The sequence below is a fragment of the Neopelma chrysocephalum genome, unplaced genomic scaffold, assembly GCF_003984885.1.
Source record: "Neopelma chrysocephalum unplaced genomic scaffold, ASM398488v2 Primary Assembly neopelma1_60, whole genome shotgun sequence".
Taxonomy (NCBI): domain Eukaryota; kingdom Metazoa; phylum Chordata; class Aves; order Passeriformes; family Pipridae; genus Neopelma; species Neopelma chrysocephalum.
In genome coordinates this window covers 17,464,146-17,482,613 of record NW_020897715.1, presented here as the reverse complement: position 1 = coordinate 17,482,613, position 18,468 = coordinate 17,464,146, and the positions used below count along the sequence as shown (strand labels likewise).

The window sequence follows — 18,468 nt, the reverse complement described above, 5'->3', positions numbered from 1 at the left end:
GCTTCCTGCCTCTTTGTAACACCAGGTTCTGTAGGGTTTTGTTGGAGGCTAATTACCACCAGACAACGGCTGGAAGAGGGGAGAAAGAGAATCAAATAGCCTGCCCTAAATATCTCTTCTCAAGGTCATTCTCAAATTGCAAATGCCTGCAGCTTGCCAAGCAGAGTTCAGAGAGCTGATAGATCAGCACCTCTTCACAAACTGTCAACGTGATCCTGGTACTCATGCCTGTCATCATCTTCTGTTCTCTAGGCATGAGCTCAGCCACACTCACCAACCCTATTTGGTTAGTGAAAACCAGGATGCAGCTGGAAGCCAGGTAAGGCAGGCCAGCAATGCAGAGCCACTCTGTGTCACATCGTGACTAGTTTGGGGGTGGGGTTGGGTAGGGAGTGGTCTGTGACTTGCCATGAGAACATGTTAAGTCATAGACTGGGGAAGAGTCTTATGGTTGTGTTCACAACAGGATTTTGGGTCAGCGGAGCAGTGTGACGTTCTAACCCTCTCTCCTCTTGACAGGGTGAAGGGGGAGATGGCCAGCAATGCTCTCCAATGTGCCATGCACGTGTACCGCACTGAAGGCCTTCGCGGATTTTACCGTGGTGTCACTGCCTCCTACGCTGGAGTGTCAGAGACCATCATACACTTTGTCATCTATGAAGCACTGAAAAAGGAGCTGAGAAACAGCCATCATTCCCATTCCCCACCACTCACACATTCACCAAACAACCATGATTTCTTTGGACTAATGGGCGCTGCTGCTGTCTCCAAAACATGTGCTACATGCATTGCATATCCACATGGTGAGTGTTTAGCAGTCCCCTCTCCTTGATTCTGTTACCCTTGATGGGAGATGCCGTGTCTGTAGGATCCATCTGCTAATATATTGCTTCCCTTCCTGTCTCTCCAGAGGTCATTCGGACACGGTTGCGAGAAGAAGGGTCACGATACCGTTCTTTCATACAGACTCTGCAGCTTGTGGTCCATGAAGAGGGACCCTTGGCTTTATACCGAGGGCTCCTGGCTCACTTGATCCGCCAGATCCCAAACGCAGCCATCATGATGGCTACCTATGAAGTCATCGTACATTTGGCCTCTTCCACCTTGTAAGCATGCTGTAGCTGCTGGCTCAGGCTGCTGTAGAGGTACAGGGACCTCATGGTCCTGAGACCTGGTCTTTCTCAGTGTTCTGAGAGGTGGTGGTTTTTGTTGCGGATCAGAACTGAGTCAGGCATTCTCAGGACATAAGACTATTTTGTGCCAAGTTTTTTGCTCCAGTGTGCACAATGTAGCCTTTTTTCTTTCTGGAGACTTGAATTATTCCAGTGCTTCAAGATGTCAGGGCACTGGTTTGACAGTGCCTATTGTAATTTCCCTGCATGAAACAAGGGCAGGGAACTTGAAGGAGACAAAGCAGAAAGCATAAAAGTATCTTAGCCTCAGCATGTTCACTTCTTTTGGACCCAGTAACAACCATACGTGGGTACAGTGGGGCATGAAGACAGGCTAGACCTGAGACATTTGAGAACTGCAGCAAGCAGAGATCTTGTGCTGCAACCTTTCATGCCCTCAGAGGGGCTCTTCCACTTTCACCTACTGTGCTGCCTTCTTGCTCCTCAGGAGGATTTCTCAACCTTGGCTGCCAACAAATTGCAGAATTTTCCTTTGGGTCCTTGATGTTTGGCTGCCATTGCCTCAAGATGTGTCAGCCAGCTGACAGCCTGCTTTTGTCTTGCAAGGTCTGAAAAACCAGACCAAGTATATCAAGGGAAGAAGCACAACCTGCTATGAAGCACTACCCTAAAAACTCATGCTACTGCTGGGCTCAGAGCCATGCTTTCCCATTATCTGATGTGTTTCCATCCCCACCCTTCTCAGCAGAAAGAGGAGGGCACCTCCATCCCTCAGAAGTGCTCTGTTATGCTCTGTTCCAGCTGTTATACAAGCTGGAACCTCTAATATGAAAAAATACTTTTTTGTGCTGGTAAAAAAAGCAGATCAGGTGAGAAGATGGATGAAGCTAAGGAGGTTTGGCCTGTTTCTGTTGATGATACACTAAGTGTATCATCAAGAGATGAAAGAGTCTTATTTATTTTTTTCCATAATCAAGAATTCAGTTTCCTGCATGTGCTACATTTGCCTGTGACAGGCTTGGATGCCTTCTGTTCCTCTGTGGGTTCCTAACCCTGTTCCCTGGAGAAGTCTACATTGTGTTTACAAAGAGTATTTTGAATCTCAGAAAGGCAGAGGGTACAGTCAGGAGTGATGTGTTTTTCTTGTTTCATCACATATGCTAAAAAATGTAACCCTTCCCCAAGATAAGTAATTTCAGTAAATACCCACTCTGGACAACCTCCAGTCTCACATTAGAGGCTACACTGTTTCTTTCTCTGCTTGTAGTGAAAAACTGAAAAAGCCCTGAATATTTTATTTGAAATCCATTTATTTTAAAATCCACTTTGTTTCCTCATCTTTCTTACCTTCATTCCTTTAGTTTAGGAGTATTGACAATTTTACAAAGCGACACAAGCTGCAGTGGTTTGTTGGTTGTTTTTTTTCTTTTTTTTTTTGCATGAAACGAGAATAAACCTCAAATGACAACATTGAAAAAATATACAATATATATATATAATATCTGGGTAGGGGTTGTGAGAGACCCCACTCTGAGCCCTATGGCTGGCTCTGCCTTTCAGATTTCTGTTCTTTCCAACATCTGGATCATAGTTTGAACCGTGCCACAATCATGTGTAAGTGCCCTAACACATGTTTCTAGAGAGCCAGATGGGGGGTCATTAATGTGGGGAATGTCCACAATGGGGATGGCAGAAGATGAAGGAACACGGGAGGCAGAAATGACAAATGAGGGAGGAGCACATGTGTACACAGTGGGGGAAGAAAGAAGTTGAAAGTAAGACACCTCCTCCTTCCAGCCATATGTTTGGGGGGGATCCACTGGACTGGTGTTTTAAAGCTCCTAGTAGCGGTGAGAGACGTTGCTTTTGCCAATGATGTGTCGATCATCCACGTCGTTGCTGTCCGGGGAGTCGGGTGTCTCTGAGTCAGTGCTGTCATCCTCGTCATCCATGCCTTCACCAGCTCTGCCCTCGCTGCTTCCTGCTGCCCTCTCCTGACAGCTCTGGTAGGACTGGGGAGGTGAGACATGCAGTAAGTGAAAGGATCTGACAACCAAGCTGCCTGCCCAGCCCCAACCACTGTGGTTGCTCCTCACCTCCATGGGGTTGACGATGATGGTGAGGGCCGAGTCATCCCAGAACATGTCGCTCTCTTTGCCTCCGGTGCTGGTATGCCCTGATTCAGCAGCCCCAGGGACCTCTTGCCCCACTCCCCGCTGGTGCAGAGAGTGGATGCGAAGGATGCCAAGGATCACCATAAGTGCCAGGAAGCCCACACACACCACAATGATGACAGTGGCAGCACTGGGGACCACTTAGAAAGAAAGTGAGAAGGTATGGTTAGAGTCTGTCACAGAAACATACATTTCCAACCTGACATGCAGGAGCCGAGATTCCTGGGCAGAGTTTGGGGTTTTGGCCTAGGCAGGAACATGTCCTGAGTTTTCTGCTCCCCTGGGCACAGGCAGTTCCTGCCTTCAACTCCCGTGTTTTCTCCTGAGGGCTGCATGGTTTTCCAGGATGCGTAGGTCCAGGCACCCTCTGATATTGGCCTGGCCTTTAGACTCTGCACATCTTTATCAGCAGAATTCACCAGAATATGTTGCACAGCAGGTATTTGTATCCCCCTCTTGGGAGGGAGAAATGAATGCTGAGGAGAGCCTTTAAGGGCTTGAGGATGATTTTCAGAGGGTGTCATTTCTGTGCAAGCAGTACAGAAAGCAAGAAGCCCAAAGATGCCTGCATTGCACACAGGGAAGATGAGAAGGCTGTGATGGATTTCTGGCTAGTGCCATGGTAAAAGCCTGGCTTCTCCACAGGATAAAACTTTAAATTTATCTAAGACCCTTAACCCAACTCCCACCTGTTTGTTCTAGGCCTGTAGGCTGAGCCTTAACTCTCCAGATAGCCACTTTCTCTGCAAAATCTGTCCAGGCCCTTCATAACTGTTATGGCTCTGTACAGCAATGACAAGTTTTCTGCTGCCATCAGGCAGAGCTAGGGAGAAGAGTGACAAAGGCTGGCTCATACATAGGCTGTCTCTGAAGTGCCAGCTGCAGGACTGGACTGGCTTGGAATCAGCTGCTGCAGGAAGCTGCAGCAAAAGATAGCTTAAAGGTGCCTTGTTTGTACCCTACAACATGGGATCAAAATGTCTGTAAAAAGTCCTGAGCTTTCACAGACTAGAAGGAGCCAATTGGACTGTGTTCATGCTTGTGGCACAGAGCTACCAGCACAACCAACATCTAGTGTAGCTTTCAGGCTTCTCGTCTGTTTTGGGGGCAAGAATCCTCCTCTTGTCTTTGTAGTGCCATTTCCTATATTTTTCTGCCTTGCTGACCACCACATCTCTTTTTTTAGAGCAGTGGCAGTCTTGACTCACTTGTTTCTCTCCTGCTGTTGAAACTTCTTTCTGAAATTACACAAGCATGCACAGCACCTTTACAAGGTATGCAAATGAAATCATCCAGCTCACGGTTATTCTTTATAGACCCTCTGAGGTTTAGGTTTCAGGCTGCTTCTACATCAAGAAAACAACACACCACAAGAGGAGGATTGTTGCACCGTGCTCTAAAATACAATTTGACACAGACTGCAGTCCCCTGGTTAATGACAAGTGGGACAGGACAGTATAATGAGAACGCAACAATGGGTATAGGGAGCCTGAAAGGAATCCTCTACTATAGGTTCTGCTGGGATATTAGAAAATCAGCATCTTGACCTAAAGGAATAAACCCAAAAGACAGTGTTACATACTTGGGTTGCTATGGGTGCTTGCCAAACTGTGCCCAGACAGCTCTGGGGGTAAATGATGGCCTCGGTGCACGAATTGCTGGGAACTCAGAATATGGTTAGGATGAGCAGCCCGGTTCATGTTGTGGAGGACATTCACCTGTAGAAAGACCAGAGTGAGAGGACTCAGCCCTGTGTCCATGGTACATTCTACGCTGTGTGCATTCCCATCCACCATGTCCTCTCCATGCCTGTGGAAGAACCTATATGTGCATGTATTGGTCTTGTACCTCAACAGTAAACTCATTGCTGGAGTAGCGCCCATTCATCTCAGTGCAGGACAGGTGAAACTTCCTTTCATAAAGAGCAGCACCGTGGTTGATGTGGTATGAGACCTGGCGTAGTATTTCCTCATAAACTGCAATGCTCTCCACACCTGAGACAAGAAGATAGAATTAGTCTGGAGTTAGGAAGCTCCTTCTTCAAAGTCATCTGGCATCATAACCCTATAGCAACTAGAAGCTATAGAGGAATCCAAGGCAATGCTGGGTTCATTAATTTTCAGAAGGGCTCCAAGATGGAGCTTGCTGCTAAGGACATGATGAAATCCCTGCTTGTGTTGATAAAACAAGTGGAAGGGAAGGAAGGACCAAGAGCAACAGCCCTGTTAAGTTCTGGAGAGCACAATAGTCTTGTACCACTCCACAAGTTGTAGGATGTTGTCCCTCAGTCATGTGATGCAAAATGTTGCTGACACCTGAGAACACCAAACCCCAAGAAGTAAGTCCAGAGGAGTGATACAAGCCTAGGTGAGCACTCAGACACTATGCTCCAGTACCACGTGGTGGAGGAGAAGCCACCTCCCCAAGGAAATGGCATGGGACTTCCAAAAGCCAGGAGTTCATCAAATGGTTACATCTCAGAGTGTCACAAAGTACACCAACACATCTCTAACATCAGGTTAAGTGCTCCTCGCAGTGATGTCTGACATAACTAGACAGCTGTGATCAAGGAGAGGACGTACCTGTGATGGTCAGGTAGGCAGAGGTGTTAACAAGCTCCAGGCCCCGCTGCTGCAGCAGTGCCCCATCCAGGAGCAGATACTCCCTCTCTGGGTCCAAGTCATCTCCCACCAATGAGATCTCGCAGCCATCCAGGTTGTGCACAATCTCATCTGACATTCGTGTGTCTGTCACTGAGATGCAAATGGAAAGAAGGCACGGCCAGAAAGCCAGACAGCCATGAGTGAAGGCAGGAGTTACTCAAGAGTGGTACCCACTTACTTAAAAGTGCTCACATCATAGGTAATTACTTCTCCTCCTCTGGCTAGCACTGACCTTGAGTAAAATCTCTGTCAGTCTAATTACTTGTTGCAGGAGTCCCCCTGGTTCTAATGACACTATTTATGCACATAATAAAGTCACTTTATTTTGGAACAACATACTATTATCAGACTGGTTCGCGATAACACATCTTGGCTGTAAGGACTCTGTTGACAATGACAATGTGCAAATTAAGAACAATGCTCACACATTCCCAGGCCCTGCATGCTTTTCCCTGTCTCATGACTGCTGGTTACCATAGTTGAGATCTTATCTTCTTTAAAATGGCAATCACATTCAATAATTATCTGCCTTCAGCAGGGCCAAGACCAATCAGCTCTAAGTCAAGAAACTCATTGCATGAGGAAAGGCAAAGCTTCTAAACAGAAAACTAGGAGCCAAAAATCCCATTTCCAGAAGAGATACGGAAGAAGTGGAAGAACACATAGAGCATAGAGTGCAGAGAAATAATCTGAGGATGATGGAGAGAAATTGAAGAACAAGATATTATAGGGTGTGAGGAAACTGAAGAATTCACAGATATAATGATGCAGGAAGAGAAGGGAGGGGGCAAGAAATAAGGGAAGAAAGCAGGAGAGAAGGAAGTAGGAGAACCCTAAGTAAGTGCAGGAGTAGAGAGAGTAACAGGCAGGACATCCATCTAGTGCTGGATTCAATAAAGAGAAATGTAGGTAAAATGTAAAAGGGATTAGGAATGAACAGCCTGGGAAAGAATTAGGAGAGAGTGAGGCAAAGGAACTCAGTGGATAGAAAAAGTACAGGGAGGAGCAGAAAGGGATAAGAGCCGATTAGCCTACATATTGACAGACAATGTGCCTTGCTTCTATATTTGTAAACTCTCTCTTTCAGGTGTAATTATAGGGGCTCTACTTCCTCTGCAGAACCGCAACTCTCATAGGTCTTTACAGTTTGTCTTTTATATCTTGCCCTATACTCACCGGTACCGTGCCAGTTCTCATCCTTTTTGACCTCCACCTGGTGAGAAATGGAGCAAGTGATCTGGAGGTTGGGGAACAGGGGGATCCCATCAGAAGACTCAAAGTCTGATGCAGGATGAGCAAAGTGGGCACTGCCACTCAGCAGGATCTGGGGGGCATCAGGCTGTAGCACCACAACATAGCCTTCCACATCAGGAATGGAGACACAGGACTCTTCACTGAAACACCTGAAGGAGAGCAGTAGAAAGCATCAGTTGGCTCAAGGTTCCACCAGCAACATTATGGACAATGCCTCCTGCCAATTGCTTCCAGTGAAGGGAATATCCTTTTTCCAGTAGTCTTCCTAAAGCTTCCCTATAGCCTGCTGTGCAAGACAGAGTCGTGTGGTAGGAGTGACACCACTGGGTTTCAGGTGGCTTGGTCACGACAACACACCACAGAGAAAATTAAAACCAGTCCATGAGCCTGGAACATTGTGAGTGAAAGCAGAAGTTATGCATAGACCCTAGGAACCAGTATTACAGTATCCATTTGGATATTGGATACTGTATGTTTATTTGCAGGAAGACTTTTACCCATTTTGAGACTATCAGTTAGAATTAAAATACAAGGTGAGTGCGTGTAACTTCAGTCCAAACAGAGGTAACCCTCTTGCTGAACTTAGCTGGAGGTGATGCTTTGTCCACTCACTTGACAGCAGTGGTGAGCCTGAGAGGCCGGACCCCAGGGGTAGCGAAGCGCAGAGAATTCATGTAAGCCACGTGCTGGATTGCATGGTTGAAGGTTTCGACATCATCACCCTCCAAGGTGAGCAGGGACTGAGAGGGGTTCACGTGAACCTGCAAGTGGAAGAGAAAATACTCATGGTTCCTTGGCAAATGCCCAGAGTCCAGGCTAAGTGAGACACAAAGGAGAAAGGCGGGGACTTTTCAGAGGTGGGGGAGCAGGCAAAGTCCTAGGAAGCAAGGCTGGGGAGGAGAGTGGAGGAAACTCATGCAAGCTGGGCAGATGGGCATACCTTCATCCCTTTGCCCAGACTGTCGAAGTCACTGTAATCAAGCCCCTCACGGCAGGCATACAGGCATTCAATAACCTCCCGGCTCTCCAAGCTACCAGGGCGCACAGTGAAGCCAGCCAAGTAACCATGGAAGTAGTGGTGTATCGACAGAGGATCTCCTGAGGGAAACATGGGAGGTGGAGGGTGTGAGAGACATGGCGAGGAAGAGAGCAAAACCACAAAAGCAACAGTGTGAGGGACTTACACTGTAAGGGAGGTAGAGAGAGAGAGAGGGGTGCATGGGGCATAGAAAAGCCCAGACGACAAAAGCAACAATAGGAGGGACATACAGATGTTAAGGGAAACAGGGAGAGACAGAGGGTTGCACAAGACAAGGAAAAGCAAAGACAAAAAAAATAAGAAGACAAAAAAAAAAGACCGGATATTGAAGAAAAGAGATGATGAGTTTTTGAATTCCAGATGGGGGAAAGTGAGAAAAACAGACCAACAGAAAGACTAGGGCAGTGAACAGTGGGTAGCATAGAGAAGTTTCTGCCATACTGCTGAATGCCAGATGGAAACAATTTCTTGTCCCCTTCTCACTCTGCTTCCTGTGAGGGCTTGTAAAAGAAACTATACATTCCACAGATAGTTAGGGATGAGGTGACATCTCCTGATGTCTCTAATGGCTATTGTGTTCTTCATAGAGCAGCTTTAATGATCAGGCATGAGGACCCTTTCTCCACATGAAAAGCATACTCTATCTCTCAAAGCAGGCTGCAGTCCTTCCATCAGCCTTTTCATGCTCCACAGGTATCAAGGACCAATCTGCCAAATAAGGAGGTTCCTCCCAAGGCAGTGGGAGGTGGCAGGACAGGATAGGGGAAGCTGTATGAGGAAGGCAACATGCAAGATGTGACAGTCATGCACAGTGAAGAGGGGAAGAGAACCATCTTCTTTCTTTTCCCTACCTTGTACAGTATCAGTGGAGTTCTCACTTCCTTTGATTTTCTCTTTGTTTTTCTCCTCTGCAAAAGGAGAACATCCAGACAAGCAATAAGGCATTGGAAGATGGCAGTTACAGGGTCAGGAAAGTACAAGCACAAGTGCTTGTATTGGCCAGTCCACAGGAACAGCTCTGTGCCAAGCAGTGTACCCTTCAACCCTAGAGACAGCACATCACAGATGAAAGAAGGCAGAGTCTCTCTCATGAAGGGGATAGTGAGACTGTAGGATGAGTAACTGATTTAGGGGAGCAAGTAGTGTTTGGGTTTTTTTAATCCTTTCCCAGCGTTATCTATTTTCGGAATTATCCATGTTCACAACAAGCCATATTCTCAACACCCCTTTGAAACTCAGATAGCTCCAGTAAGAGGTCTCAAGTTGATCAATATTTGTTGTCTGCAAAAGGCCAGTCGAGAGCACAGAGCTGTGGGAAGATCCCTGGCCTAGGAGAAGCAGCACTACAGTAAAGATTTGATCTTGCTAGAAATTTCTGCCAGAGTGAAGGCAAGCAGTAGGCAAATTCCTTTCATTCTGTTCTGCTTCAGTCTTGCAGGAGACCTGAAAGACCTGGGAAATGCAGCCTTACATCTCCACAGAACAGGTTTTAATCTGGTTTTAATTTAACTTTGTTCCTAATCTGATTTTTGTCTTCCAACACAATTCCTGTACAGAATGATTTGTGTCTTCTTCATATAGACCTTCAAAACACAGAAATCCCCATCAGTACAATCAGCAGCATAAATAGTACTGCCTGCTCTCTAGTGAAAGGCTTTGATAGAAATGTCAGTGTCTGAATGAGGTACAGAGTTTCAACTCTCCTCTGCCTGAAAGTTGGTTATCCATTGCATATTCTATGGCTGTTGTCCATGAAACTGCCAGTGACACCTTTCCCTGAGCTGTTATAACCTTGATCCATAAGGAAGGAAGGAGCCACATTAGCTTTGGTGCCAAGGAGGCAAGTTGGCTGCGATGTGGTTTGCATCATTTAGTATTGGGTGGTGTTTCTTTCACATCTTCTCCCCTTTTTTCCCCATATGGGAGGAGCATGGTTTGGGGAGTGGGCACTCACCAGTCCAGCAGGCTCCGATCATAAGCGAGGGTTCCTGCCGTGGCGGGTGAATGAGGCCATTGTCATGGATGAGGGCAGGGTCATAAGAGACACCATCCACATAGAGCGTGACAGTGGGAAACTCCAGGTTGAGGGCATAATGGTGCCACTCATCATCACAGACCTACAGCCAACAGCAGAGGAAGGGATCAGCAAAGGGCAGAGGAGTAGGGACATGGGGAAGAGGCAAATGATTCCTCACCTGCTCAAGCTTCCAGAGGAATTTCACAGGCCTTGCACTTTCCAGCAATGGCCAGTAGAGGAAAGCAATCCGGCAGCCATGCACAGACAGGGAGTAGTGCGAGTAGCCCTCCTCTGCCAGGGACAAGCACAGGGAGTTACACATCACACCTCTGAGCAGTATCACTAGCCAGAACTCAGCAGCCCACTCTATCCTGCACAACTGGCACTCAGCACCATATGCTCACAGCAGGTTTGAGCGCTCCCAGAAAAAACCTGACACCTAAAGAAGCTGTGTTCCTAAGGAGGGACCCCTGCCCAGGTCCTGCTCCCACACAAGAGATTTGCCCCTGCAGGGACAATCCATTCTGACAAATTAAAGGCAGAGGACAGAGGTGTCACCACCCCAGGAGAAGTGTCTCACCACTCTGCACTGTACTGCAGATCACTGTCTCCTCTTCCCGCCTGCCTTTGCCAGGTACCACAGCATGCTTCATCCATACGGACAAGGTGAAGTGGTCACTTAGGCCCTCATGGGCATTCGGCCCATTCACCACAGGCACCTGGGCAGCCTGGCTGCCATTGAACCAGTAGATGAGGCTGCTGTCCTGGCTGTAGTGCACCGAGAGCCGCGCGGTCCAGTTTGCTGTGGGGCTGGGCACTGGCAGCAGGTCAATCTCTCCTGAGGCAGCACCTACCGAGAAGGAAAGGAGTAAAGAGTGTTGGCACAGGAGAATAAGGAGACTGAGAAGTGGGGAACAGATGAAGAGGATGCTAGAAGGCTCATTGTAGTGTCCCGGTGCACAGGGAGAGGAGGAGTTGTCTATAGGCCTTCTCCTGGAGAAGGATTGTGACTTTTCCATCTATGCTGAAGGAGGTCCCACAGACTCTGTATACTAGGGCAATGCACAGAAACCTCTGGCTTCCCAGCAAGGAAAGCATGGGCAGCCCCTTATAAAATAAGAAAATTTGGATGCCCTATCCCTGGAAGTGTTCAAGGCCAGGTTGGATGGGACTCTGAGCAACCCGGTCTAGTGGAAAGTGTTGCTGTCCACGGCAGAGGAGTTGGAACTAGAGGACCTTTAAGGTCCCTTCCAGCCCACACCTTTCCACAACTCTATGAAATACGGGCAGGAATGCCCATTGCCCCTCAATGCAGCATGCAAGCTAGGCGTCCTCTCAGCTCCACTGACCACAACAGATGTGAGGAATGCATCCCCCACCACCTCTGTTGTGTGAGGCACAGAGCTACCAGTGTAAACCCCTGCAGAGGAAGGGACAGGGTGCTGTGCCACAGCTGCTCTCAGACCGGGAAAGAACCAATTTACCACAGAGTTTGCGCAGTGACTTCTCAGAGTAATTATCCCGGTCGCAGCCCTTGGCCACATGGTTTGTCTGCAGCTCCACTGTGGCCTGGATATTCCACAGGGGCTCATCACATGTCTCCAAGTGAATGGTGGGGAAGAGCGCGAGGCTGCCTGCACCTGGGGTGTACTCGATCCTCTTGTTCCAGCCTAAGGAACAAGAAGAGGAGTAAAAGAGAGGGGTTAGGTACTGCCGAGGACCCAAGGCCAGAACACTTGGCACACACACAAGTGGCATCTATAAAGTAGTCCAGAGTTTTGGCCCTTTTCACATTGGAAAGACAGTTTTATGCAGCTGGCATCAATGCAAGGGAAGGTTTCCTAGAAGCACAGAATCCAAGTTCTCTGCTTCTACAGCTTGTACTGGTGTGGCATCACTCCTTGGTGGTCAACCTCTCCTATCAGGCAGAGCAGGTGTTTAGCTGTTCAATTTCCCCTTAATTCTATAGACTAAGGTGAATTTGCAGGAACACAACACCCCTAGAAAAGCCAAATATCCTCAAGATGAGCAGCCCCCAAAACAATCTACATTGAAGACAGCCTATGAACCTTATTAAACACATAGCAGCTCACAGTGATCCAAGGAATGATTTTCCAATGTTAGAATTTGCCTTTCAGTGGTTTTGCAACAGACTTAGATGTCTGCTGCATCCCCTGATGGGGATGGGTTGATGCCAGAACTAAACCATATCAAAGGGCATACAAATTTATAGGTGTATGTACAAACATTTGCGATGAGCTGGACTGAGTAGTAGTTAAGCAAAAGCAAACGGAAGACACATCATACCCTGCCAGCTGGGCTTGCAGGTGGGTTTCACCTGGATTTCCACTTCAGCATCATCTGAAGCCCGTTTCTTTCCACAGTCATAGGCTGTCACTGTGAATTTGTAGACATGATCTCCACTGTACTGCAGCTTCTCTGTGTTCTCGATGTTCCCTGGTTAGCAAAACAAAGAGATCAAGGGAGAGGAAAGACAGTCTCCTCTAAAATGTTCCTTCTAAAAATCACTCCTTTTTTATCAATGACAAAAACAACCAAAAAAGGGGTTGATTCCCCCTGCCCAATGCCACTCTGTAACAAGCTATAGCATCTCACAAAACAGCTGCTGCATCTCTACACCAGGATATATCAGCAGTGCTAGAAAATTCACATAGCATAGCTCTGCCTGTAAATGGGACTGGCAAAGAAGGAGCAAAGCAGGAAAGAGGGAGTGATGTGCATGTGGTGGGTGTGGATTCTTACCGTCATTGTCAATCAGAAAGGGAATATTGGGGGTCAGGATCTCATAGTAGCAGATCTGGCTGTACTGTGGTGAGCAGTCTCCATCAATGGCCTCCACACGCAAGATGCGGTCATACAGCTTTCCCTCAGTCACTGCCACGCGATACAACTTTTCCACAAAGACAGGAGCAAACTCATTCACATCATTTACTCGAACGTGCACTGTGGCCCTGACACAGAGAGACACCAATAAGAACTGAAGGGCTGCTAGGAGCCATACACCACCTAAGTTTCAAATCAGTCCCCTAAAGTGCACCAGTCTGATTTCCATCTGTCAAAAACAAGGACAAGGAAAGAGACCTTGGTTTCAATGCAGCAATGCTGGCACACAGGAGCTTGGACAATGGTTTCCAACCCCACAGAAAGAGTAAAGGAATAATAATGCAATCTGGACCTCCTGCCTATATGCAGCAACATAAAACGTCACCCTTAGACACCACTGTCAGAAAGCCCTCATTTCTAGTATATTCAGTCATGTAACAGTCAATGGTCTTCTTAACATGTTGAGTTATAGTATCACGGATAGAGAAAAATACTTCTGGCTAAAGAAAGCGTTTCCACAGCAACTTTCCTTTGTGTTTCTGTGACAGATCACATTTTGTAACATGCAGCATGAACTTACTTGTGTGATTTCTTGGTATTTGCTCCATCAGGTCCCTCTCCACAGTCATAAGCCTGGATGGTGAATGTGTGCTCCTTATGTGCTTCACAATCCACTGGTTCCTTGGCCCGGATCAGCCCCTCACCTGTAGCTTTGTCCAGGATCACAGCTTCAAAAGGTACCCCTGACCCATGAATCCTGAAGCCACAGATTTCACCTGGTACACACAAAAGCAGAGAAGAAGGGGAGAAAGAAAAGGACTGAGGAGAGCACATTATACCCCTTGCTTTCCTTTTCCATATTTTCTTCCTTTCTAACTTGCACTCTCCATTCTTCCTCATTCTCACCCTTCATTTTGAACAATTTGTAGTTCACTAGGAGTTCCTCCTGCTATCCCCTACAGCCATTAATGGTGCAGATTGCCATCTACTGGTTACTACTCCCACGGCAAGGAGTGCTGACCAGCATCACAAAGGATTAGAGGTTACAAGGCTCAAGCTACATGTGTTAGTGCTACACAGCCACAGTCCTGAGGGAGCACCTTATCTCTCCTTTGCAGCCCTCAGTTAGGTAAAACAGGCCATATACTGCAAATAGACAGCCAGAGCATGTAGATCCATGATGTCTCATCCACCCACACATGCAGGAGGCGCAGAGTACCGCAGGGAACTGCAGATAGGGTCACTAAATCCTAAAATTCAGCTCAGAGAGACCACTTTTCCTCTCCCAAAGCTGCAAGAGGATGCGTGACGAAGCTCCAGGCATGGCCTAAGCAAGCATTAGGAATACAACCTCATCTGTTGTAACAGGCATTTGTGCTTATTGTGAGAGGATGTAGCACTGCCAACCAAGTGTGCCCTACCAGCTTTCTCCAGGGCTCACAGACACAGCGCTGTGCATGTGATCTTTGGAAATAGCAGAACTGCGTCAAAAAGTAGCTGACTCCACCCTCAATTTCTCTCCCTAAGGAAACAGCTCACAGCATCCTAAATCAAGCTGTGCCCAAATTGCCTCCAGACTTCACTAGGGACCTCCTTTGGAACAAGGTCTGGAGGTGATCGTTTCCTGGAGAGAGCTAGGATCCAGCACAGGGATGAATGTCACCCTGTCTCTGCCTCTTCATAAGTCTGTCCCTACCTCCCACACTTTCAGAGCTCTTATCCACCTACCTGCATAGCGCAGTGGAGCATCTTTGTCCAGAGCGAATAGCGGTGGGTTGAGCAGGACTGTGTTGTCATTCTCCATGACGATGCCCTGATACTCAGCTTCAATCCAGGGTTTGTGCTTGTTTGCTGAAGTGGATTTGGGGCAAGGGATATAGGACAGGAATGTATTAGCCATCAATGGCAGATGCAGTGGAAAACAAGCAGAATATCATCCAGTGGCAAGTAACAACCACCCCTCCTCACCTTCTTCTACGGAAACAACGAAGTCTAAAATAGGCTGGGAGGAAGAAGTTATCTTTATTTAGTTCTGGTCTTGGGAGACTCATTAGAAACAACGTGTTCCTTCTGGTCTCCTCATTACTATCTTATCAGAAATATGTGGAGAGGCATATGGGTGCCCAGGAAACCTGGAGCAGTTAAAAAAGAAAGTGAACTCCAGAGGCAGAAGTAGCCTGACCCTGGAGACATATTCAAAATGCTAAATCCTTTAGCTCAATGAAGCCATAATTAAAGGATCTAGGCTACATCTTCCCTTGGGGTGTCCCCAAGGGACAAGTCTTGCATGCAGCCATTATCACTTGTGTGTGCATCCTCTAGACTAAGGCCCAGGACCTACACACATATACCCAGGTACACTTCCAGTCAGACATCCTATGCACATAATAACCTCCTCTGAGAGAGCCTTGCTCCTTCCTTCCCCACTCCATGGTGAGCACCATATTCCCTTGGCCCCTCCTTGCTAATCCTGTTGGCTGGAGCCCAGCCAGGCTTGGCATGGAGGCAGCAGCCAGCAGGAGGCTCTGAAAAATGTCACAGGCCCAGAAATAGCAAATTAATCTTTATCACACAGGCTCCGGGGCAGGGAAAGGGAGAAATAAAGGGGGGGGGGGGGGAGGGGGAGGAGAGAGAAAAAAAAATCATTACAAATTAAAAACCCCTCCCCCATGCCCACTCCCTGCCAAATGGGCCTCAGAGATTATATTACATGGCCTAGTTACAACCCCTATTCCCAGATAATCCTCCACTCTCCCACCCCCTGGAGACCAAGATTTATTACAACCCAGCAATACTTTGAGCATAGCATGGCTTAGAGCTGGTGGAGAGTAGGATACAGAGCCATTCCCCTCAAGGGCACTACTTCTAATATGTGAATCCATTCTCTGCAGCACAGTGTCCTCTGAAATGCCGTATTGGCATGGCCTGATGTGTTGGCTCAAGAGGGGTAGTATCCTGAACAACCAAGCACTTTGCACTCTGAGGCCAGGGAATGCTGCCAGAGATGGGTGGTGGGCCAGCAGGCAGGGTGACAGGTCAGAGTGGGGATGCCCCAGCAGGGCAGAGTGGGCAGACCCAGCCTGGCATAGCAGCGAAGAGTGTGAGTTGGCACTTCTCCATCACCGTATTGATTAAGATTATAAAGCATTGCGTAGGAAACCCAGAGAATCATCCATCCTGCTCAGTATGCAGGTGGAATCCTCCCTGTATGCAAGTGCCCACGTCTCCCCCTACCCCTCCATTGTCCCCTCCAGCTTCCATTCTCTACGGCTCTAGTCCATGCGCCACACCACCGAGGTGGAAATCCATAGCTATAAATGCCAAATGTGCCCTGTTGCTGGGGTAACAAGCCGATGGTAGAGAGATAAATCCTTTGCTGCATCCACCTGCAACTTGGGAATCACCAATCTGATTTCTCAGGAAATGAGTTGCTGGAGAATAGAAAAACATTTTGGGAATATTTTTAGGATACAGACTCCTACCAGCTTCAAGAAAGCTCCTGTAAATCTAAAAAAATTTGCCAAAGGTGGGTAGATGTTTCCAAGTGCAAATTCACAAAGCAGAGGGAGAATCCAGAGCACAAGGGGCCTTTCCTTGCCACCGGGCCGCATGGAACCAGAGCAGTACAAATAAATGCCCCTGCCAATGTCAGTGTACACACAGCTCTGCGGTGCATCCGCCCTGTAGCCCTACCTCTTCCAAAGCACAGGAAGCACCCTAAGGTGTCACATTCCCTGATGACCCCTGAGTACCTTAAATGTTTGCAGATTCCCCCACCCTGTCAGATTATTGACGCACTGACTCCCCTTAGATGAATCTCTCATGCCTGTCTCCACAGCCACAGATCTAGAAACCTACACCTTTGTACATCACTATACGTGCTCAAAGAACATCTGCATTCAGAACATTACAGCTGTAGCAGTGGGGTGGTTTCGGTTTTCTTTTATCTTTATCACACAAAATATTCTTTTATATAAGCAACCTGCATTCTTAACACATAACTGTAAAATAATTCCTATTGACAGATTGTAGATGGATGAACTGGGACTGGAAGGTGAGATAGGAGATGTGTTTTAGAGATCGCAGGGGTCTGTGAAGCAACAACATATTCTCTCTCAGCATGCAAGGGAAGAGAAGGGAACGTAAATCCACAAAGCGATAACTAAACAAAAGCAAGACAAGTGGATGGAAAAGGGGAAAATGCGAAGGGAACGCTAGGAGGAGATGAAAGAACGGAGAAAAACGCGGTGGCAGGATGACAGATGGAGAAAGTAGAGAATGGGGATGGCATGGCATGAGGACGCCCGAAGGGGCGAAGAACGCCAAAGCCGCCGGAAGATGCCGAAGATGCCCCAACAAAAACGTCTTGGGCGAAGGTGGCAGGCAGCGCGAAGCCTCACTGCTACCGCGGGGACGGACGGACGAGCTGCGGCCAACGTGCCCCTCCAGAGCCCCGGCGCGGAGCGCCCGCCGCCGCCGCCGCCGCCGCCTGGGACCGTGCCCACGGCGCTCCGCCGCTCACCTTTGTTGGAGGCGCTGCCGGGCAGCGCGGCGCAGAGGCAGAGCAGAGGGAGGAGGACGGCGGCGCGGGGCCGAGGGTCGCCCATCGCGGCGGCGGCGGGTCCCGGCGCGACCCACGCCCTCGCTCCCGCGGCGGCGCGGAGGGACGGCGGCACCCCGGCACCTCCCGCACCGCGCTCCGCGCCCCGCCCGGCCCCGCCCCGCACTGCAGCATGACGTCACGGGCCGGCGGGGGGCGGCAGCCAATGCGCGGGGCCGCCGCGCCAGGTGCTGCGGGATGGGGATGCGGGGCGGGGCGCGGGAGCCGCTCCGCGCCTTCCCACTGCGGTCCGGGCAGGGCGCGGAGAGGGGAGAGGGCTGGGCGCGCCTGCCTGGGAAGGTGGGGGGGCTTCAAAACCGAGGCGGCTGCCAAGGGACGTGCAGGGGTGTGAGGATCGGGGGATGCGGGAGCGAGGGGCTCCAGACCGCATCCAGACCTCGCCGGCCATCCGGAGCCCGGGCTCGGGCTCGGGCTCGGCAAGGCGGACCCGCCAGCCTGCCGCCGCCTCTCCTCGACGGGGTGTCCGGGCGGGGGGGAGCGCAGGCCGGGGCACTGCTCCGAGGAAGCTCGCAGCCACCGGTGTAACGGTGTGCGAAAGGGCCGGTGGGAAGGGTTCCTTGCCGCTAGTTGGAAGCCCAGAGTTTAATACGAGCAGCCCCCGAGGAGGGCGGAGGGTGAGGAGGTGACCTGCCATCCTTACGTCCTGCCCAGCCGAGGCGGAGATGCTGGAGCAGGGGCCGTCCCGGCCCTTTCCGCGCCCCCCGGCGTGGGGACTCTTACTGC

General features: G+C 49.1%; 2 protein-coding genes across 3 annotated transcripts in view; one reads left to right on the top strand and one right to left on the bottom strand.

Annotated features, from left to right (window-relative positions):
• The window catches only part of LOC113966548 (solute carrier family 25 member 33-like), an 8,524-nt gene extending 5,921 nt beyond the window's left edge, over positions 1-2,603 (top strand). For both annotated transcript variants that reach the window (XM_027681414.1, XM_027681415.1), the window contains 3 exons: positions 253-319; positions 520-803; positions 911-2,603. In XM_027681414.1, the coding sequence (XP_027537215.1) occupies positions 253-319; positions 520-803; positions 911-1,110 (551 nt within the window). In that variant the 3' untranslated portion in view covers positions 1,111-2,603. The remainder of the gene's footprint in view (positions 1-252; positions 320-519; positions 804-910) is intronic.
• CLSTN3 (calsyntenin 3) lies at positions 2,426-17,780 on the bottom strand. Its single transcript, XM_027681386.1, has 18 exons — positions 17,647-17,780; positions 14,853-14,975; positions 13,705-13,900; positions 13,044-13,252; positions 12,588-12,737; positions 11,765-11,950; positions 10,861-11,130; positions 10,459-10,571; positions 10,218-10,380; positions 9,115-9,171; positions 8,165-8,322; positions 7,837-7,985; positions 7,147-7,373; positions 5,890-6,060; positions 5,156-5,301; positions 4,890-5,025; positions 3,230-3,447; positions 2,426-3,145 (listed from the first exon to the last, which is right to left on the bottom strand). The coding sequence occupies exons 1-18, from the start codon at positions 17,729-17,731 to the stop codon at positions 2,975-2,977; spliced, it is 2,928 nt and encodes a 975-aa protein (XP_027537187.1). The 5' UTR covers positions 17,732-17,780; the 3' UTR covers positions 2,426-2,974.
• Between the last annotated feature and the right edge of the window lie 688 nt (positions 17,781-18,468).